General features: G+C 48.3%; 1 protein-coding gene across 2 annotated transcripts in view; it reads right to left on the bottom strand.

The window, feature by feature from the left end:
• Nucleotides 1-20,443, bottom strand: part of Ak4 (adenylate kinase 4) — a 46,593-nt gene that overhangs the window by 25,697 nt on the left and 453 nt on the right. Inside the window, exon 2 of one of the 2 annotated variants that reach the window (XM_021654274.2) lies at nt 20,170-20,414. In XM_021654274.2, the coding sequence (XP_021509949.2) occupies nt 20,170-20,314 (145 nt within the window). In that variant the 5' untranslated portion in view covers nt 20,315-20,414. Of the gene's footprint in view, nt 1-14,481; nt 14,615-20,169; nt 20,415-20,443 lie in introns of those variants that run through there. The other variant, XM_060365972.1, reaches the window with a different exon arrangement.

Below are 20,443 nucleotides of genomic sequence, written 5' to 3'. Positions count from 1 at the left end.
TCAGTTTTTTTTTTTTTTTTAAGTTATTAGTGTATGGTTGTTTTGCCTGCACATTATGTCTGTGGACTATGTGCCTAGTTAGTGCCCACAGACAAGAGCATGGGATCTCCTGGAACTGTAGTTATAAACAGTTGCGAGCCACCAGGTGGATGCCAGGAATTTTCAAACCTGGGTCCTCTGCAAGAGTAGCCAGCCCTCTTAAACGCTGAGCCACCTCTTCGGCCCCAACCGTCCTTTAAAAACAAACAAAAGAAGATCTTGTATGTACCCTAGGCTGGCCTGAATGAAGCAAGTTAGTGAGCCTCTCGTCTCGGGCTCCCAAATGCTGGGCATGCACCACCATGCTTGGCCCATCCGTATTTTTCAATGCTGTAAATAGAAGAGCAAAAATAAATAAATAAATAATAAAAGATGCACCAATGGTGGTCACGATGATGCTGATAAATGTACTAACAACCCAAGACCTACCCTAGCAAGAGAAAGGTAAAAATCTTGTAGCTATCAAGTTTACCCAAAGGTAAAGGTGCCTGCCACCAAGGCCAACAACCTTAGTTTCACCTTTGGGACCCACAGAATACAAGTTTGAAAAAAAAACAAAAAAAACAAACAAACAAAAAAAAACAAACAAAACCTGGGTCCCACAAGTTCACACAATAAATAAATAAATAAATAAATAAGTACATACATACATACATATAAAGACAACAAAAAGAAACTCAAATCTCTAATGTTCTTCCCTTTCTTAAAGACCCTTTTGGGGAAGACAGCTTTATCTAATCTTTAAAAGAGCCAGTATTCAAGCTTTTACTTCTGCTTCCTCTCGTCTGGCCATTCAAGGAACACTAAGTTGGGTCTCTGAACCAGGAGACAGGGCTTGGGGTTGGGGGAGTAAGAAACTACCAGGTACTGTAAACCAGGAAGTGTGATGCAGAAAAAGCAGAGCCTCCAGCCTTGACAGAGCAGGACAGCCACATGCTGACCTCTAGCTTGGTGGGCAATGGCTAGAGGCTGTGTTAGTAATGGGTGACAGCAGTGTCTGCTATGCCATGCCGGAATGTTGCTTGCCCTAAAACCTTCAATACAAGCCCTTCATTATCAAGGCACTCTGAGGAAGGAAGTCACGGGAAGGAAGTTACTAGAACGGCATCCTACATGGGATGAAGCCATGCAGGAAAGACTAAAAAGCAGAAGTAAATGCCAGGCAAGCCGGAAATCTGAAACGGGTACCAAAGTTACCTCAGAGGGATGGGCCTGGGTCCTGTCTTTTCTTCAGGCTTCATGCTACAGAATTCTTCCATAAGCTGTTACATCCCCTCACCCTTCACTAAATGGAATGGGCCAGCCTTGTCCTTGAACTAACTCAGTAGCCACTGCAGGCCTGTCATCCTCCTGCCTCAGCCACCCAAACTGCTGATATTACAGGTCTGTACAACCACATCTTCTTAGAATTCTGTTTTTTTTTTTTTGTTTTGTTGTTTTGTTTTTTTTTTAATTATGTAAGGGGTGGGGGTGCAGTGGGAATGTGCATTTGAGGGTCAGGTGCCCACAGACTCCAGGTATTCGATCCCCCCAAAGCTGAACACAGGACATAAGGCAGCTGTGATCGACTCGATGTCACTGAAGGGAACCGAACCCAGGTCCTGTGGAAGAACGGTCTGTGCTCTTAACCACTGAGCCAGCCTGACTTGCATCTTTTTAATATAAGAGACAGCGGCGGAGGACTTGAGCATAGCCGATGAAGCTTTATTGGGAGCTCTATTCCCTACATCCTATTACGCTTCATCAGAAAAACATGGCACCAGGATTTGTGCAGATTTAGTACTCTCTTGAAATCTCAGACCAAGGTGGTCCAGAATTGGGGGGGAGGGTAGGTTGTGACAATGGACCCAGTAAGTTCGGTGCTGGAGATGGCTCAGCAGTTGAAAGCACTAGGTGCTCTTGCAGAGGACAGTTTTGATCGCTCCAGTTCCAACGGACCAAGCCCCTCTTCTGGCTTTTTCAGGCACCAGACATGCAAGTGATACGGAGACATGAATATACGCAGAAAAACACCTATATACATGTAATAAAGGTAAATTAAGAAAGAAAGAGCTGAGGACTGGAGAGGTGGCTCTGTGCTCTCTGCTCTCCCAGAGGTCCTGAGTTCAATTCCCAGCAACCACATGGTAGCTCACAACCATCTATAATGAGATCTAGTGCCCTCTTCTGGCCTACAGGTGTACATGCGGATACAGCAGTCATTAATGATAAAATCTTTAAAAAGAAAGAAGGAAGAAAAAGAGAAGGAAAGAAAGTTAGTTAGCTGCCAGGCTGCTCTCTCTGCGAACAATCCATTCCCACAGTTGTTTCTATTCCCACAGGCTCCTAGACATTCCAAGGTGTTTCCCTCATTAAGCAAATGGCCTGTCGGGTATCAGCCCCTTGATTTCAACTCATAACCTTACTCTATCTGATCTTCAAATCCACACTGGTAGTTCAAAGAGCACATACCTGAAGCTGAGTGCTCTATTGGGGAGACTAATTTTAGAGACACTTCAAAATATTCACACTCATTCCGCTGCCAGAGAAAGGAGAAAAACACAGGCGCACGGTTCAGAAATGCCCGGGCTCCTCTCCAAAGGGTGCATGAAGACAGTGACATATTTGCCAGAGTGACTTCCCTCCCTTTCTCGTTATAAACCAGGACACCTATGAGCCTCTAGAGATGACTAAAACCCAGGGCGTACACACTCCTCACCAGCCAAGGCGGAGGATGAAAAGAGCAGCCAATGTAGTTAAGTTGTTCTAAAGCCAGTCCACTTCAAGGGTATAAACAGATTCTACTGCTCTGCTTAAAATGTCAAACAAGCCTCACAGAACTGTCCCCTGACCTCCACGCGTACCTGTGCCACCATGCATGCACACATATGCAAATGTGCAAAGGTTAATTCTGGTTTTGTTTGGTTTTCATTTTAAGAGGCTCAGTGGTTAAGAGCCCTGGCTTTCCAGGTGTCAGGTTCAAGTCCCAGGACCCAGCTGGAAGCTAACAAAGTTCTGTAACTCCAGTTCCAGAGGCTCCGACCCCCTCTTCTTGCCTCCTAGGGCCACCATGGCACACACATAGGGTACAGACATACATGCAGGCAAAACAGCCACACACAAAAGGTAAATGCTAGCATTTTTCTCTGCCCACTTCTGTGATGTTTAGTCTGTGTCACTCTGTCTTTTATATGGCCTTCCAGGAACAACTACACTTGTGATTTTGTATAGAAAGCAATAAATCTGTGCTTTGAAAATTATAGGGTTAGGTGTGGCAGTGTACACTTGAAATCTTAACAGCTTGGGAGTGAGTTCCAGGCCAGCCTGGTCTGTTCAGCTTCAAGAACTCGAAGAGGAGACACTGCTTCATGAGACCACTACAGTGAGGACCGGGTCCTCAGAGGGAGCAGCCATGACGGAGCTCCAACAGGCTCCCTGACTGCACCGCCTAACACTTGGACAACTTCTTACGGCCTTTCAGAGGCCACTTATCACTAGGCAGATTTAAGAGGAAACTAAAGTGCCAGTCAGTGACTGAAGCTGGCATTCAAAGCTAGCCTAGGCTATACACACAGTGAGTTCCAGGCCAGACTAAGCTACAGAGGCAGCCTATTCCCAAAATAATAAAAAGTAAACAGCAACAGAACCAGGAAGACAAAAATATTCTCTTAAGGTCCAGGAACACCAGTTTGCCAGCTTCAGCGAGGTCCTGGCTGCTGTCCCTAGAACACCCTGCAGCCAGCAGCAGTTCCAGCGAGGGCTGGGCCACCATCTGCCTCTGCCTCTCAGTCACAGCACGGAGGGCAGGGTAGTCTCAGGCAGCGGGCTGGGCTTGGCCGGCTCCTCTGCACACCAGCCAGGGCAGTCAGTGCTGCAACGTGACATTCAGAGCACCTCTAGCGTAGGACAGGAGTCTGCCTGAGCTGAACCAGCCAGACAGATGGTAACGAGAGGACATCTTTACAACTGTCCACTGGAGTGTGTGACCAACTCACTCCAAGCCCAGGCAGACCTTGACTTCCTCAGACTCCCAAAGAACCAGGTCCACTACAGATGCCAGATGCACTCAGCAGACCCATTCATTTACTGAAGTATTTCAATATTAAAAGACTTTTAAATACCAAAAGCTAAAATAAAATTTAAAAAAAAACTACAAAAATTTTGACTCAAAACAGGACTCAACCTTGCACTTCAACTCAATTCTCAAGTCTGTTGGGTCTGGCTGGTCTTTACCTAAAAATTCTAACCTCTGGAGCCTTTGAGATGGCTCAGTGGGCGAAAGTCCTTGCTTGCTCCCAGGTCCTACATGGAAGGAAAGACCTTCCAGGAGTTGTTCTCTGACCTCCAGCCGTGGCTCACGCAGGGCCCCCGAAACTCCCCATTCCTCTCTCCACTCAGCCTCTCAAATAGTGGGACCTCAAACTAGCGCTTTGAGCTGGGCGTGCTGTATGCATCCCATAGAACCAGCCACCCATCCCGTGGGCCGACATGGAGGATTTCCTGAGCCCTGACCTCCGTGCATGCTAGGTGCCAGGTATAACTCCTCCCCCCTCATGTGCTCCTGCCCGGCGTGGCAGCAAGACTTCTCTCAAAACTTGACATTTTGTTCACTGCCACATTAAAACTACTTATGTCACTGGAGGTTTTTCTGTTTGTTGTTCTGTTTCATACTCTGCAGTGTAGGCGGTTCTGGAATTTATCATATAGGATAAGCTGGCTAACTCACAGGTCTTCCTGCTTCAGCTCTCCCGAGAGCTAGGATTACAGGAGTGAGCCACTACACCAGCACTATTCATAGATGAAGAAGAGATGGCTCAGCAGGCAAAAACAAGTACTGCTCCTATAGAGGGCCCAAGTTCAGTTCCCAGCTCTCACTGCCTCTTAACCCCAACTCCACGGGACCTGATGCCCTTTTCTGGCATCCCTGGGCCAGGTGAGTGCAGGTACCCACAGACACAACTGGGTACACTTAACTTTGAGGTAGCTCGGTAGTTCAGATCCTTTACGACTCTTACAGAGAGAGACCAGAGATCAGATCTCAGCATCCACATCAGGCCATACATGGGATCTAATGACCTCTCTTCTGACCTCTGAAGGCACATGTTCATGTATGAATAAAAAACAGAAGAAAAATATGGGACTGGAGAGATAACTCAGCAGTATTATCCCTGAAGATCAGGATTCAGTTCCCAGCACCGACATGGAGGCTAACATTAACAGAGATTTAAATGTTAGCCGGGTAGTGCTGGGGCGTGCCCTTAATCCTAGCACTCGGGAGGAAGGTGCGGATGGATCTCTGAGTGTTCGAGGCTAGCCTGGTCTACAGAGCAAGTTCCAGGACAGCCTAGGCCAAAGAAACCCTGTCTCGAAAAAATATCAAAAAGCAAATTATTAAGATCTCAGTATCTTTCACATTCCCACCAACAGTGCCTGGCTTGCCTAGCTCAAGGTCCTAGCCCTATAAGCACGGGAAAAATTCTCCAAGTACCTCCGCCATCACTCCTTCTCTATGTGAACAGTCAGAGGCTGGTTACCTCATCCAAGGTCTAGGAGCTGGGGTGGGTGTCACTGACAGCTCTGCTTAACCTAAACAGATTCAGATTTTAGAAAGTTAAACAATACAGGGCTGAGCAGATGGCTCAATCAGTAGCAAAGCACTTGCAAGGCCTGGGTGAGGAACTGAGCTCACTACATAGTACTGTGCTAATAGAGTCACATGGTAGCTTGTACTTGCAGTCCCAGCACTAGGGAGTCAGGAGGATCCCTGGAGCTCAACAGCCAGCAAACTTAGCTTACCCGATGAGTTTCAAGAGGAGTGAGACCCTGTCTCAAGAAAAGGCGGCGACCTGGCGATGACTCACTGGATGAGAGCACTGGCTGGTTGCTCTTGCAGGACCTGGGTTCCATTCCCAGCACCCACTCACATGGTGCTTTACTGCCTATAATTCCTCACAGTAGACCCAGCATCCCCTGCTGACCCCTAAAGGCCCCGGTACACAATGCGGTGTGCAACCGGTTGTGAGCACGCTCACCTGTACTCATGATAGAAAAATTAAGTCTTGGGGGGGGGGAAGATAGATGGCGCCTGAAGTGAAGAATGACTTTTTTGAACGCTTGACTTTTGGCCCCCAGACACATAGATTCAAACACACAAGCACATACACATACCAAATAATAACAACAACAATAATAATAATAATACATGGAACACAATTCAAATTATTACACATAAATTTGGGCAAATTGTAATCCTCAGCTGTTTGCTCAGCTGATCAATGCCCTGCAATATTTAAGGGCCATCAGGGGACTATACCCAGCACCCAGCAGTTCTTGCCATCAATTCTATGCAATCACTCTTAACTCTTGACCTGGCAAAGGGTCAGGGAGGATTTCAGGCCCTGAATCGAAGGGAAGAATGACATGATTACCCTGGTGTAGTTGCGGCTGGTGTCTTATACGACCCTCACACGAAAACTCAGATACCAAGAGCTTTGGTGGGGAAAGGGGGAGGGGGGCAGCCCCTCACCAGTGTCCATCCAGGGCAGGCCTGGGCCTTGCACGGATTCTTCTACTGCTGAGTATAAGAGTGAGCCACCACAACCGGCTGCACCAGGATCTTTTAAAAGGCTAAGCAGGACAGGGCAGTCTTCACAATGCCTGAAATAACATGAAAACTGAGAAAGAAGGCGGCGGAAGCCCTCAACAGCTCAAATGGTTCCATTCAGCCACTGGTAGGGGTGCTGGCAATCAAGAGAGAGAGAATGGGTTTTTAAGAAGCTCTATCAGGGAGAGGGGCACACCGTTCACGTTTGTAACCCTGGTTCTGTGCCGCATGGGGAATCCTAGTCTATATAACCAAACCATGTCTCAAAAATGAAAAGGCACAATTTTACCTGGTCTACAGAGAAAGACTCTGTCTCAAGAATCAAACAAACAAACAAACAAACAAACAAGAATCCAGGAGCTGGGAAGATAGCTCAGTAAGTGTTTGCCACAAGCACAGGCACTTCAACTCAACTCCACTACACACACTAAAAAACTTGGCCTGGTGGCACAGGCTTATAGTCACTAGGCAGACAAACAGCTAGATTTCGGAGGCTCAGTGGCTAGCCAGCCTAGCCAATCAGTGAACTGCAGATCAGTGAGCTGGAGATTTTCTTAAAGAAAAACAACTGAATAGTTCCTGAGGAACAACACACCCGAAGCTGACCTCTGATGAGGTCATGCGCTTGTAGCACGTGCTCGCACTCACACACTCACAAGCACACACGTGTATACTACAGCTATGTTGATAAACTGTCCTATGCAGTCTGGCTGCCCCCTCCCCGCCCTTGCCCATTTCAAATCCAAGCTTGCTTGTCTCCAAGTGTTTTCCCAGGCTCCTTTTCTGAGGATGGGCTGGTCCCCTAACTCTAGGACAGGAAGGGGACACCACAACTGCCTGTGAGTAAAAACATCACGCATACGAGAACAGCCAGAAAGCGATCCATTTCCACCAGATGTTACTACTGTCTACCCCGTGATAAAGCGGCTAAGGTGGGAAGGGGAGGTCAGCAAGTCAGCTTCAGCTTCCTCAGGCAGTCAAATGGACACATCTCTGCTGGATGTGTTTATGTCCCTGATTTGATGGAGTTAGCTCTCAGGTGGGCTACACCAGGCATCTTCTCTGGATATTGACTTTTTCTGAGTACCTGATCTAGCTTTGTTCTCTGTCTGCTACTTCTCTGCTAATTGCTATTTAAACTAACATTCTAAACTAACCCAAAAGTGAAAAGCACAGCTTTTCTACAAACTGTACAGAACACACATCGTACCACACACACACACACACACACACACACACACACACACATAAAAGGAGGGAAGGAAGGAAGATAAATCTAGTTATATAATCTCAGGAAACTAGGGCTATTTTTCTCAGGAAAAGAAACAACTGAAGTTGGCAAAGAGCTGCCTTGAAACCATTTTCAATTATCTGAAGAGCTGGTCGATGAATTTATGTGACACTGAAGACAGAAACTGGACAAATGGATGGCAGCTTCCTGATGATCACTTCAAGGACTTTGCACTCATCTCTGTATGAGGAGGAAAGCTGCAACAATTAGACCCATGTATGCAGTGAAGAGCCAACTCTGGAAGAGCCACTCAATGCCTGGAGGGGGGCAGGAGAGCTGTCAGCGGCCACAGGAGGGAGCAAGTGTAAAATGGTCACTTGGGCAGAATGACCCAAAATCCCTTCCAACTCTAAAACATTTAAAAAAGTGAATACTTAAAGCTAACCAGGTTCATTGTTATGCATACCATTTAGTTCCTAAGAACTCTGAAAAACCAAAACAAAACTCAGCGGAAAAGAGATTTTGTACTTCCTCCAAGCTGCAGACTTCATTTTCCTAAACTGGAGTAAAAAACCAATGTTCCTTTGGAAAAATAGAAGCATGCTGTTATCAAAGATAACTATGTGTACCTAAGATGTTATCCATAGTTACCAGCTAAGGGGAAAAAAAAAAAAAAAAACTGGGCCAATTGCAGTGGCGCATGCCTGTAATCCCAGCACTCAGGGAGGCAGAGGCAGAGGCAGCCTGGTCAATCTACACTGGCTATTCTAACCAAGTAACAGCTACTCTCCTTTAGAATAACATCCAAAATGTTATTCTAACTGAATAACCGAAAAAAAAAAAGGACAAATGCACCCATTTTTACATAGTAAGAAGACTTAAAGTGATGTGTTCTCCAGCGAAGGTATATATGTATATACATAAATATATATATATATGCTTACAGTCATAAGCACAGAAATGCAAGTTCCACAAGCCAAAACCACTTTTATGCCAGTAAGAGGCAAAAATGAAAGTCAGACAAAACTTGCATGTTAGCCTTGTCCAGTGGATCCTCACTGCTGGTAAGAATGTAGAAAACGAAGCAAGCCCAGCATCAGAGGCAGAGGCAGACTTAAGGTGGGTACTCAACGAACACCAGGCGCCTAGATGGCGGAAAATGGGTGTGGGCTACCTGCCGACGGTCACAGGGAAAACTTTATGATTGGGTGATGAAAGCGGCATTACCACTGTAAAAACGGATCAAATACTATGGGGTCTGTGTACATTTCTTTGGGTGTTGGTTGACTTTTGTCGTCACATAACCATGTTGGCCTTGAACTCATAATCCTCTCACTTTAGCTCCCAAATGCTGTGGTTAAAGAAATAGACTGTTGGAAGAGCAAACAGGGCAAGCCTCACATACACGCCAGACAAACCTACTGAGCTAAGCTTCCACCTACTTACCAATCTTACTAAATTACATCAGCCGAGACCTCCCCTTGCAGACCAGGCTGGCCTTGAACTCACATCCTTCTGCCTCAGCCTCTGAAGAAGTTGGGATTGTAGCCACTACCTGCTTAGCTTGATTTTTACAGTATTTTTGTTTTAGGGTGGTGGGTCACTGGAGAATGTGTGGATGTCAGAAATTGGTTCCCTGCTGCCATCTTCTTTTGAGGCAGGGTCTCTCTCGCTTCTTGTGAGAGTTCTGCAGTTTCACAAGCTTCCAGGTGAGTTCCTCACCTGCCTATGGGAGTGCTGGAGGCATGCCAGCCACCACATTCAGCTTCTAACTTGGCTTCCTGGGTTCCAGGAACTGAACTCATCATCAAGCTTGCATGGCAAGTACTTTCACCTACTCGGCATCCCTAATTTGAACCTTTTCTGAGACAGGGTTTCTCTGTGTAGCCTTGGCTGCCCTGGATTCACTCTGTAGACCAGGCTGGCCTGGAACTCAGAGATTCCCGTGTCTCTGCCTCCCAGAGTGCTGGGATTACAGGTGTGCGCCACCACCTGACTTCAGTTTTTTAAGAAGGAATGGTACTACTGTGCGCAAATTATACCTCGGTAAAGCTGGCTTATATATTAACAAGAGCAAGAGAAATGGATTTCTTATATAGTTAATCTGACCACTCAGAAAACCTTGAGCCTGTTGCCCTGTGTCATACCAGTCTGTGTCCCCTGTAGCTCTGTGGTTCGGTAGGGTGTTTGCCTACCTTGGATGAAGCCGTCTTCCAGGGACCGGTCATCATCCCTGTGCTTCGCTACCTCATCTAGTTGATCCTGGACGCAATACGGAAAAAAAAAAAAAAAAGACACACCTCACCCTGAACTCAACTGCCACTAATTAACTTACTATTTAAATGAGACTATGGGTGGAGTCATTATTAACAACCAAAGGGAACCTGTTACTTGGGGGCGGGGTGGGGTGGGGTGGGGTGGGGTGGAGGGAATGAACTAAGGTTGCAGATGGTCCCGGCAAAGAGCCGCCTGCCGTGGGAACGGAATGAAGAGCTTCGAAACCAAGGATGAAAACGGATGCAGAAAAAGGAAGGCATTCCAGGGAAAAGTTACATCTGAGCAATGTCCTCCGCCCACCTGGTCACTGACTGTAACACTCCACCCCGCCACCCTACATGGCACCTGGCCTCAGTGGAACATCATGAGACCCACCGTTTGAGCCCTGAGCCATTAACCGCCTCAAAAATCAGAGAGCAAGTTCTGCTTGAATGCTTCCCCATGCCGAACACCGGGACAGGAACTGCTGTCCAAGGCCTGATGGAGGAACACTGGGCTCCTGCAAGATTCCAGACCTCCTGCTGTTCTACAACAGAGGCTCCTTTCTACCTCAATACTCCCACAGACGCTTCCTGGTCGGACCTTTTGGGGGAATCGGGGTGATGCTACCTTCTCCATAGATGCATCGGCTTGAGGGCAGAGCTCCCAAAACCAAAACCCCCACAAGCCCCCAGTCTACCAAACCTGTTTCCTGGGACAACAGCCCAGACTGGCTTGGCATTCTCAATCCTCCTGCCTCAGCCTCTGGAGTGCCAGCGCTTGGGATATGTGCCACCCTGCCCTCCCAACTTAGAGGGTCTTTTGCACCTCAACACAGTTGTGGAGAGCACAGTTGCTATGATTTCCTGCCACCTGCTGTGCTTCTGTCAAACGTGACCTCTACACCTAAAGCGTTAAGATAATTGCCAATGATAATTTTAAACGGTGAGGCTTTAAAGGTATTAATTAGCTCATGACCTCTCCCTTGAGAATGGAGTTACCTTGCCTGTTACGAATGGTACAAGGGCTGGAGGCATAGCTCAGTTATACTTTATATTATGGTCTCAGTACAGTTAGAGTACAAAGCTAGAAGAATCGATTTACAAATTGGGCATGGCATCACATCATGTAATCCCAGCGCTCAGTGGGAAGCTGAGGCAGGAGGATACATGATTAGAAAGCTTACCTGGGGCTTCATGGTCAGACAAAGTATCAAAAAGCAAAAAGGGAAAGTGGTCAGCAGGATGGCTCAAAAGGTAAAGGCACTTGCCAAGCCTGATGATGGATTATTGCTCAATCTCTGAAACTCACACAGTAGAAAGGACTCCTATAATTTGTCTTCTGTACTCTGAGTGCACAACCACCCCACACAGATACACATAAGAAACTTTCAAAAACAGCCGGAACAAAAGGCTTTAAGCACCTCTTCAGCCCTTTCCCTTCATTCCTTTAGCAAATGGGCAGTGCTCGGGGAGCCAGTGCAGAATCCCGATGAGACCTGGATCCTGGAACCTGCAGCCTTCAAAGGGAAGAGCAAGGCTGGACGGGCCTGCAAATTGAGCATGTTAAGAGGCTGGGGCAGGAAGATCAAGTTCACAGCCAGTCTGGGCCACACACTGACTTACATGCCAGACCAGTCAGGACTACATAGCAAATCTACTGGCTCCAAGAAACGTTGAAGTCAATTTCCATTGCCTTAAACTACAGTGTAAAACATTCTGTCTTTAGCAAGCAAACAGATTAAGATACACTGTCTCAAAATGGCATTTCTAACCAGGTCTCCAAGACAGGGCTACGGACCATTACAAGCTGACCCAGGCTATGTGACAAGACTCCCTCTCAACAAAAACAACAACAATAAAAAAAGCAGTCAGTGGAGACAGAAATTCCTCAAGTGGTCAGGAAGGTAGCATGAAATCAACAACATGAGTCCAGCTAGCTGTCCATGACTTTGTCCAGCTAGCTGTCTAGTTGGCTCAACCTCCAGGGCCGTTTACTTTTAAAATGATATAGCAGGAACTGCTACTTTGTAAGTAGGCTTGTAGATTCTAACAGGAACAAAAGGGCCCGCCCAGGACCTGGAAGGTGCTACCCTCACTACAAACTCGGGAACAAGTACCAAGAATTACAAAGTGCCAGGTCAGTAGTGGGGGAAAAAAAATGTTTATTAAAATACTAAGTCTAGAAAATAATTAATCTTCAGCTTCTTCAGAAACTGATGATCAGGACTAATGCTACAGTATTTCCATACGAAGCCAACACCTACTGCTAGGCCATTTCCCTAGTACAAAAGTTCTCAGGCTTAGAAGCGAGGCTGTTAAAATGTAACATCAACCATCCAAAATGGACCTCAAGAGGCTGTACAAATGAGACCTTTTGTACTGTGTCTAAAAGGCCAAACAGAACCTAATGTCAGTGGGGTGAGCGGTCAGAGAGTGACCCTAAAAACTGTCTAACACCTACTTATGTTAAAAAAAAAAACAAAAAACAAATTCAATTTCTTAAAGGAAGCCCTGACCCATAGAGAAAGTTCAGAAAATTTCACAAGAAAAATATCTACAAATTACACATGAAGCAACACAGCAGAATGATACAACACCATTTAATAACTTTTTTTTGGCAAACAGCCAATAGACCTTCATAAACTGTCTAATTCTAACTAATAGTTTGAACCCCAGTTTACCAGTGTCATGACCATTTGCCATTGCTTGAACTCTAGAAAGGTCAAAGTTTCATAAACTACACTATATTGCTGGACGCTGGGGAGGCAGAGGCAAACAGATCTGATCTGATTTTAGTGTGTGTGTGTGTGTGTGTGTGTGTGTGTGCCTGTGAAGCACACCCCATATAGAAGACAAGTTTCAGATCCCCTAGAGCTTATATATATATATATATATATAGATAGATATAGATATAGATATATATTAAGCTTAAATACACACATACACGTTTGAGACAAGGATTTCTCTGCGTAGCCTTGGATGTCCTGGAATTCACTCTGTAGACCAGGCTGGCCTCAAACTAACAAAAATCTGCCCGTCTCCACCTCCCAAGGTGTGCGCCACCACTGCCTGGCGCCCCAAAATTGCGAACTGCCCGTGTATGCTGGGGAATAGAACTTGGGCCCCCTGTAAAAGTAGCTTGTGCTCTTAACTGCAGAGCCCTTTCCGCTCCCCTCTCCACCTCCCCCCCGCCCCACACTCATTTTCATGTGTGTCTTAAAGCATGAGCAATAGGAACCGGGACCAAGGGTATGGGGCAAATGCGGCAACCTGCCTCAGATCTGGGTGCAGCTAGTGGCAATGCTTAGGTCTGACATGTGCAGAACGTAATGAAAACAGCCCTCGGCTTTAACAGTACAGACATTAATGAAGACAAAATCGACGACCTATGCAGGTGTCCACGAACTCTAAAGGACAACAGCTCTAGAGGGAGTCCCCGATGTTACAGCGCCCAATCCCATCATCTCCTGGCATCATAACTGGTGTCACTTGTCCAATTAATTCAGTTCAAGAAACACCTTGTGCTGGCTCATTCTATGTCAACTTGACAAAAGCTAGTGTCACTGGAGAGAAGCAAGCCCCTCGGTTGAGCAAAGCTGTAGGCAAGCCTGAAGGGCATTTTCTTGATCGGTGATGGACATGGAAGGCCCCTGCCCATTGCGGGGACACCCCTGGGACTATCGCTCTGGTTTCTGAGAGAGCAGGCTGAGCAAGCTATGAGGAGCAAACCAGTCAACGGCACCCTTCCACAGCCTCTGCATCAGCTCCTGGCTCCAGGTTCTAGCCCTGTCCAAGTTCCTGTCCTGACTTCCTTTGATGAGGAGGAGTGCTGTGCAAGTGTAAACCAAATAAACCCTTTCCTCCCCAAGTTGCTTTCGGTCATGGTGTTTCATCACAGTGTCAGTGTCCCTGATAGCTCGGCAGGGAAAGTGCTTGTCGCACAGAGCCTGACAAACTGAGTGTGTTCCCCCGAAAAAAAACTCACAAACAAATTAAACAATTCCTGATAGCTGTCCTGACTTGCACGCATACATTTGATGATTGAGTAACTGTCTGAATGTTCCCCGGACAGGCAGGGACTCCCAGTCAATCCTCACAAGACGGAGGCACCAAGCCTAGAGTGAGGCCATCCTAGACTATGCTCTGAGCTGCAGGCCAGCCTGGGCTACAGAGCAAGACTTTAACATGTTCCCCAACCCCGGCTCTTCTTTGCCCTGCGGCCTGAGTCAGGCATGTACTTGTGCAGCACTTCCTTTGCCTGCCTGAGTCTCCGGGAGCTGAGTAGTCCTTGTTTCGCTTCTTTGTACCTCACGAACCACACTGCCCAGATCCGTAACACTCACTGCAAGACGCCATTCAATGCTGCCTACCTGTCTTCCAGACTCTAAGTAAGCTCAGTTCCCAGGAAAGGAAGACTAGTTTGGTTACATCCATGAGTGTCCAGGAGATCTTTCCAGACTCCACGGGGTCCTCCTTCAAGTCGGCCATCAAACGCTGCAACACACTGAAAGAGCCAAAGACAATCTTGCGTTCTTCCACGAAGCCTGACGTTAGAAACTGAAGCCAGGTCTGGAAGCCCAGCTTATAGGGCGCACACCTATAATCCCAGCATCCAAGAGGCTGAGGCAGAAGAATCAAGTTAAAGGCCAAAATGGGCCAGAAAAGACCCTGTCTCAAAAAACCAAGTTGTGAAAAGATTTAAGAAAATTAAGAGCTGTGTGTGGTGGCACACGCCTGTAATCCCAACTCTCTGGGAGGCAGAGGCAGGCGGATCACTGTTTGTGCCATCCTGGTCTACAGAGCCAGTTCTACGACAGCTAAGGCTACACAGTGAAACCCTGTTTCAAGGAAAAACAAAATAAGAAATTCATAAAGGGAAAAAAAGGGGGGATTAAACTCACTACAGATGATGACAAAGACGACTTTGTGACTCAATAAAATGTGCAGTATTAAACTGGATTTTAGGAAAGAAATACATTAGTGAGCAAGCCAACGGTATTCAGAAAATGTCTGCAAATTAGATGATGACACATAGTTTTCATAGTTATTTGCTTATGAAAATAACCTATGGAAACAACTTAAACTGATCCACGGCTTTCCTAGCGTGCAGAATTCTGGCTTCAATCCCAGGCAGCATATAAAAGGGCATGGTGGAGGAGTCTGCAGCAAGCTCAGAAGTTCAAGATCACTGAGGTATGGGCAGTTTGAGAGATGCTCAAGTTCCTGATGTGCTTGCCTGGAGTTCAGATTCCCCAGAACCCAAGCTAGACTCAAATGTCTGACTCTTCCCATATACAGAGCAAGGGAGCAAGCCAAGGGCTTCCTACATGGTAGGCAGGCTACCAACTGAACTGGTTCCATAGCCCAGAAGCCCTTCACCGACTTGGGCTTCATCCTGAGTCTCGCCAAACAAGGGCAAACTGGAATGTAGCATACACTAGAAATCACAGAATAAGCCAGGGAAGGTTAACCATTTAAAGATGCTTTGGGTCTAATACTGAACTGACTCAGGTCTCCAAAGCCCCTGATCCTCAATTCTCAGAAAAAAAAATTCACTCTTACATAAGTTGCACATTTATACTTAATGAGTACCCAAAAGCCTAAGCCCTTTGAACGAGGTCATCTTTTCAGAGAGGCTCAGCTCACAGCCTCATTTGAAATGCTGGTCCATCTGTGACACCCTGGAAAGAGCTGCAGTTAATATTAATTAAGAGCAGAAACAGGTTCCTTCTTGAACATCTTTTCTTTAGTGGAGTCCAAGATGCTTCCAAATGGACCGTCTCCAATTCTCCTACCCTTGAGATACTAGACTGCAATATTAAAAAGTGCCTGTTTCTTCCGATACCACCACCTGCCTGACCTTTAAAACAGGATCTTTTTTTTTTTTTTTAAAACAGGATCTTTATATCCTTCAGATAAAACCCAGCAAAGGATGCTATCACAAAATAGCAGAGTTCTTGGGGGTTTGGTTCCTTGATAAAAACCCAGCAAACAAAGCTATCACAAAACATCAATTCTTGGGGGTTTTGTTCCTTCTGGACGCATTTTTTTCTCCCGAAGTAGCTCTAGTCCCGCGTTCATCTTGACCTACCTACTTCAACCTTCCATGTACTAACGTGACAGCTGTGTGTGTACCACTGGGCACTCAAGCATGCATAGTGCGAGGCCTCAAAACACAGCCGTGCTTTGTGAGTGCTGGGCAAGCCCTCCACCAACTGAGCTACAGTCCCACCCCAAATCAGCATCTTTGATGGGATACAGTCTAAAGCCTACCAACCTTGGTGTATGCATTTACTTACACACACACACACACACACTATGTGGGGGAAGGTACAGGAGAACTTAACATTCCCTGTGAGCTCCTTGCGATTTAAGGCAAGCCTTTCTGTTTCTTCATAGTGTGTACTAAGAAAATACAAGCTAAAGACCTGGAGGCCAGGTCCTCAAGTAAGGAATTTGATAAGCCTCAGCCTGCATAGCTACAGGCAGCCTAAGAAAGTGGGAGGGGAGGGAGGGGGCAACTATCAGGAAATTAATCTCAAGTCCTTTGTAAGCACTAATCAAACTGAAGCAGGCTACGTAACATCTGGCACAACACACACACACACACACACACACAATTTTTATGACCGGACATACAGACAACAGGGCCTCTTTCCGGTGCATTCGTTTGCCAGGCCCCAATTTCAGGGGTAAAACACGTGCTCTATGAACAGGGAGAAGGCACAGTCAGAGGCTCAACACTCATTAACCTGCTCCTACTAGCACAGGACTACAATCTTAGCACCTAGTCAGTGGGTAGAGGCTGGTTTAGCCTGGGCTACTAGGAGAGATAAAGGCAACACAGTTCACATAGTCAAACGACAGTACTCAGGCATTGCTGTGAGTTTCAGGCCAGCCTGGTCTAGGACAGCCAAAGTGTCACAGAGAAGCCCCAACTTGAATAGCCAACCAACCAACCAATCAAACCTTTTAGTTTAAAATAAAATAAATTAAAAAAAAAAAAACAAAAACAAAACACTTTAGCACTTGGGAGGTAGAAGCAATCAGATCTCTGTGAGTTTGAGGCCAGCCTGGTCTACAGAGCGAGTTCCAGGACAGTCAGGAATATACCATGTCTCGAAAAAAAGGCAAAGTTTCCGGTACCTCATTTTCTTAAGCACTAGGCACCAGGCTCACAAACACGGTAGGCATGCTGCCATGGACCGCCACGAGCCTTCATTTCACTGCATCTGATACAATCAGCATGGTAAGTACAGAGGAAGGAGATGGACTGATTCTGCAGGGCCGTGAGTAGAGTTCCTCCTCCATACCTGTGAGGTGGCCTAGGCCCTTTCCTGCAGCTTTTTGCCAGACTGTGGCCGCAGGAGGCAAGCCATGTAGTCAAGAGCCTGCCCAAATCCGGGCTGCAGCAGATGGCCCACACCACTTTCCAATTTAAATTGCTGCCGAGGTTTCTACTCCCTGGGTCTGCTGTGCTTCATCATCTCCTTCAAACTTCAACCATAAACTGTACATTCAGAAGGGTTCTTGGCTTCGCTAGAAGGTTAAAAGCAATCAGCAGGTGACAGGAAAATCCTGAGGAATGTGTTCTTACAGTGTCCCTAAGACCTTCACTTAGACCTATAGAGAGACATAGTGAACTCGCATGCACCAGGTCCACTAGGAACAAGCCATTTGCAAAACAGACCGCAGTCTTTTATTTCCCTGGCGAAGTGTTTAAGTGATAAAAAAAAAAAAAAAAAAAATTTACATTTAAAAGCACTTCTGCTAGAAGAAAGGGTGGAGGAATGAAGGCATTTAAACGTATAGGAACGTGCTGGGCGGGAGCAGCGCATGCCTTTAACCCCAGCGCTTGGGAGGCAGACACAGGGCAGCTCTGAGCTTGAGGCCAGCCAGGCCTACAGAGTGAGTTCCAGGACAACCAGGGCTACACTTCTACAGTAACACAGTTCAGGCTGATGAGCCATCAGAAGCCCTCGTCCTCATGCGCAACAGCAAGGACAGCAGAGCCCGGAGACAGAGCCCTCGGGAGCCTGCCTGCCTGCCTTCTGGATCTCCTCCACCAGGCTGACCCCACCATCAAGCTGCCAGACTTCCAACTGCCTCAGCATGGAGGCCATCAGCTCTGTGGCAGTAAATCAAAATCAAGTGTGTGGCCTTTGAGGCCCCAATAAGGGTAGCTACCTCTACTCCCATTCAAAAGAAGAAAAGGAAAGGACAGTAGCCCAGCTGCAGAGGTTCAGTGTAAAACCCCTCACTGCAGAATCAAAGTGCACAGGACGTTATGAGATGGACTGGCTAGTTTGAGGCTACCTTCACTCAAGCTAGCCTTCTCCATAGCCTCACCTGGGGGAAGCCCAAACCTACGCACAAGTCCTCACCAAACACTGGAAGGGAGCATCAGAAGAGGGGAGCGGCAGGCCTGCATGTAGCTCAGGAGAATGAAGGGTGCTCGCCTTCCATTCACACAGGCATGAAGCTGGAGCCTCGGCAGAAAAAAGGGATCTAAGTGGGAAGTGGGGTATACCTACAATCCCAGCTCCTGAGACAGAAGCCCCAGCTCCATTCTAAGGGTCCTGACAAGGCTCCAAGTGTTACTGGCCCTTAACAGCAAGCCTGACGATCTGCGCTCCGCACCCACAATCACCTACAAATAAATATGGCGCTTTGTTTGTTTTGGTTTTTCGAGGCAGGGTTTCTCTGTGTAGACTTGGCTGTCCTGGACTCGCTTTGTAGACCAGGCTGGCCTCCAACTCAGCCTACCTCTGCCTGGCGGAGTGCCGAGATGACAGTCCTCTGCCGCCACACCCGGCTCAAATAAGATAAGATTTTAAACTTTTAACTTAAAACCAGATTGGGGTGTAGCTCAGTGGTGCGGTACTTGCCTAGGCTATTCGAGGACCTAGGTTCGAGCCCAGAGTGGTGGGGCCGAGTCTGGTACACATAAACGCTTCTGTCTCAGGCACAGGTTGAAGGGAAAGTGGCCCCGGAGAACCCAGATAAAGGCTGGTTTTCACAGAAGAAACCAATAAGCTGCCTTTGAGGTGCTCAAAGTGGTTTTGCCTTTAACCTGCTTTCCAACATCGTCCTCCACCGACCTGTTCTGAAGAGCAGGTTTATGAACAATTAGCCCACAACGAGCCATAACCACCTTGGACACAGATGAAAACAGAACCTGGGAAGGGGCCTCGCGAGCAACAAAGGGGTGTTGCCAATCCCGCTCATCTGCATCCCAGAAGGGTACGCGCCTCACAGTACCTCATGCTGCTTCGCCTCCTCACGCTTATTCTTCTGGAACCCGGAGCAGAAGAAGAGGGGAGAAGGAAGGAACTTGCAAGACTAGAAGATGCGACGGTCTAGATCCCCAAATTCACCGCACCCCGCCGAGAAACAGCCTCAAAAGGGCCACGCGCAATAAAGCTGAACTCAAAATGCAATTTTGTTTGTCTGGTTTTTTTTCCTCAGAACAGGTCTCGGGCGGCCAAGCTGCGCCTGAGGAGGAGGGGAGCCGGCGGGGACAGTGTGCCGCGGCCGCCGTTCGGCGACCACAGGCCTCTCTCCGCCAGGCAGCACTCGGGTCCGGGCTGGAGCGCGCAGAGGGGCCGCGGGGCTTGGGGAGCGCGCAGCCGAGTCCCGGCGCGCCGGCGGCCCGCGACTCCCACAGGTGGGCGGCGCGCGGTGCCCAGCACTCCGCCGGAGAGGGCGACGCGCGTCCCGGCCGGAGCGCAGCAGGGGGCCCGGGGGGCGCTCCGCCTCCGGGAGACGGTGCTCCGGAGAGGCCAGTCGGGGTTCCCGCCGGGCGGCTCGAGTCCTCCCCTCCGCCCGGTGCGCAGGGTCCTCCCCACGCGCCGAGCGGCCGGGCGGCCTCGGCCTCCTCCCGGCGCGGTTAAGCCGCGCGGGCGGGCGGGCGGACGGACGGCTGCATGCGCCGCGGCACGTACGAGCCGGCACGGGCACACGCGGGCGGGGGCAGGGCGCCGAGGGGACCCGAGCCCGCCACCGCCCCGCTCCCGGCCCGACCACCCCCGCCCCCCTCCACCTCCCCGGCCCCTCACCCGTGTTGGCGTTGAGATTCTCCCGCAAGAAGTGGCCGCTGGAGAGATGCTGGAGGCCAAAGTTCTGAGCGATCCTCTGGCATACGGTGCCCTTGCCAGAGCCGGGCGGCCCGAGGATGACCGCGCGCAGGAGTTTGGAAGCCATGGCTCTGACGGGGAGAGAGTGGCCCGGAAGGCAGCCCGCGCACTTTGCCCAGCGGCCCCTGCCTCGGCACCCTCCGCACGCGGGGACTCGCCTGCCACCCCTACGGGGGAGGAGGGGAGGGAGGGGAAG

The sequence above is a fragment of the Meriones unguiculatus genome, chromosome 12 (genome assembly GCF_030254825.1).
Source record: "Meriones unguiculatus strain TT.TT164.6M chromosome 12, Bangor_MerUng_6.1, whole genome shotgun sequence".
NCBI classification, from domain to species: Eukaryota; Metazoa; Chordata; class Mammalia; order Rodentia; family Muridae; genus Meriones; species Meriones unguiculatus.
Note: the sequence above shows the minus strand (reverse complement) of the source record. Positions and strands in the feature narration are given on the sequence as shown.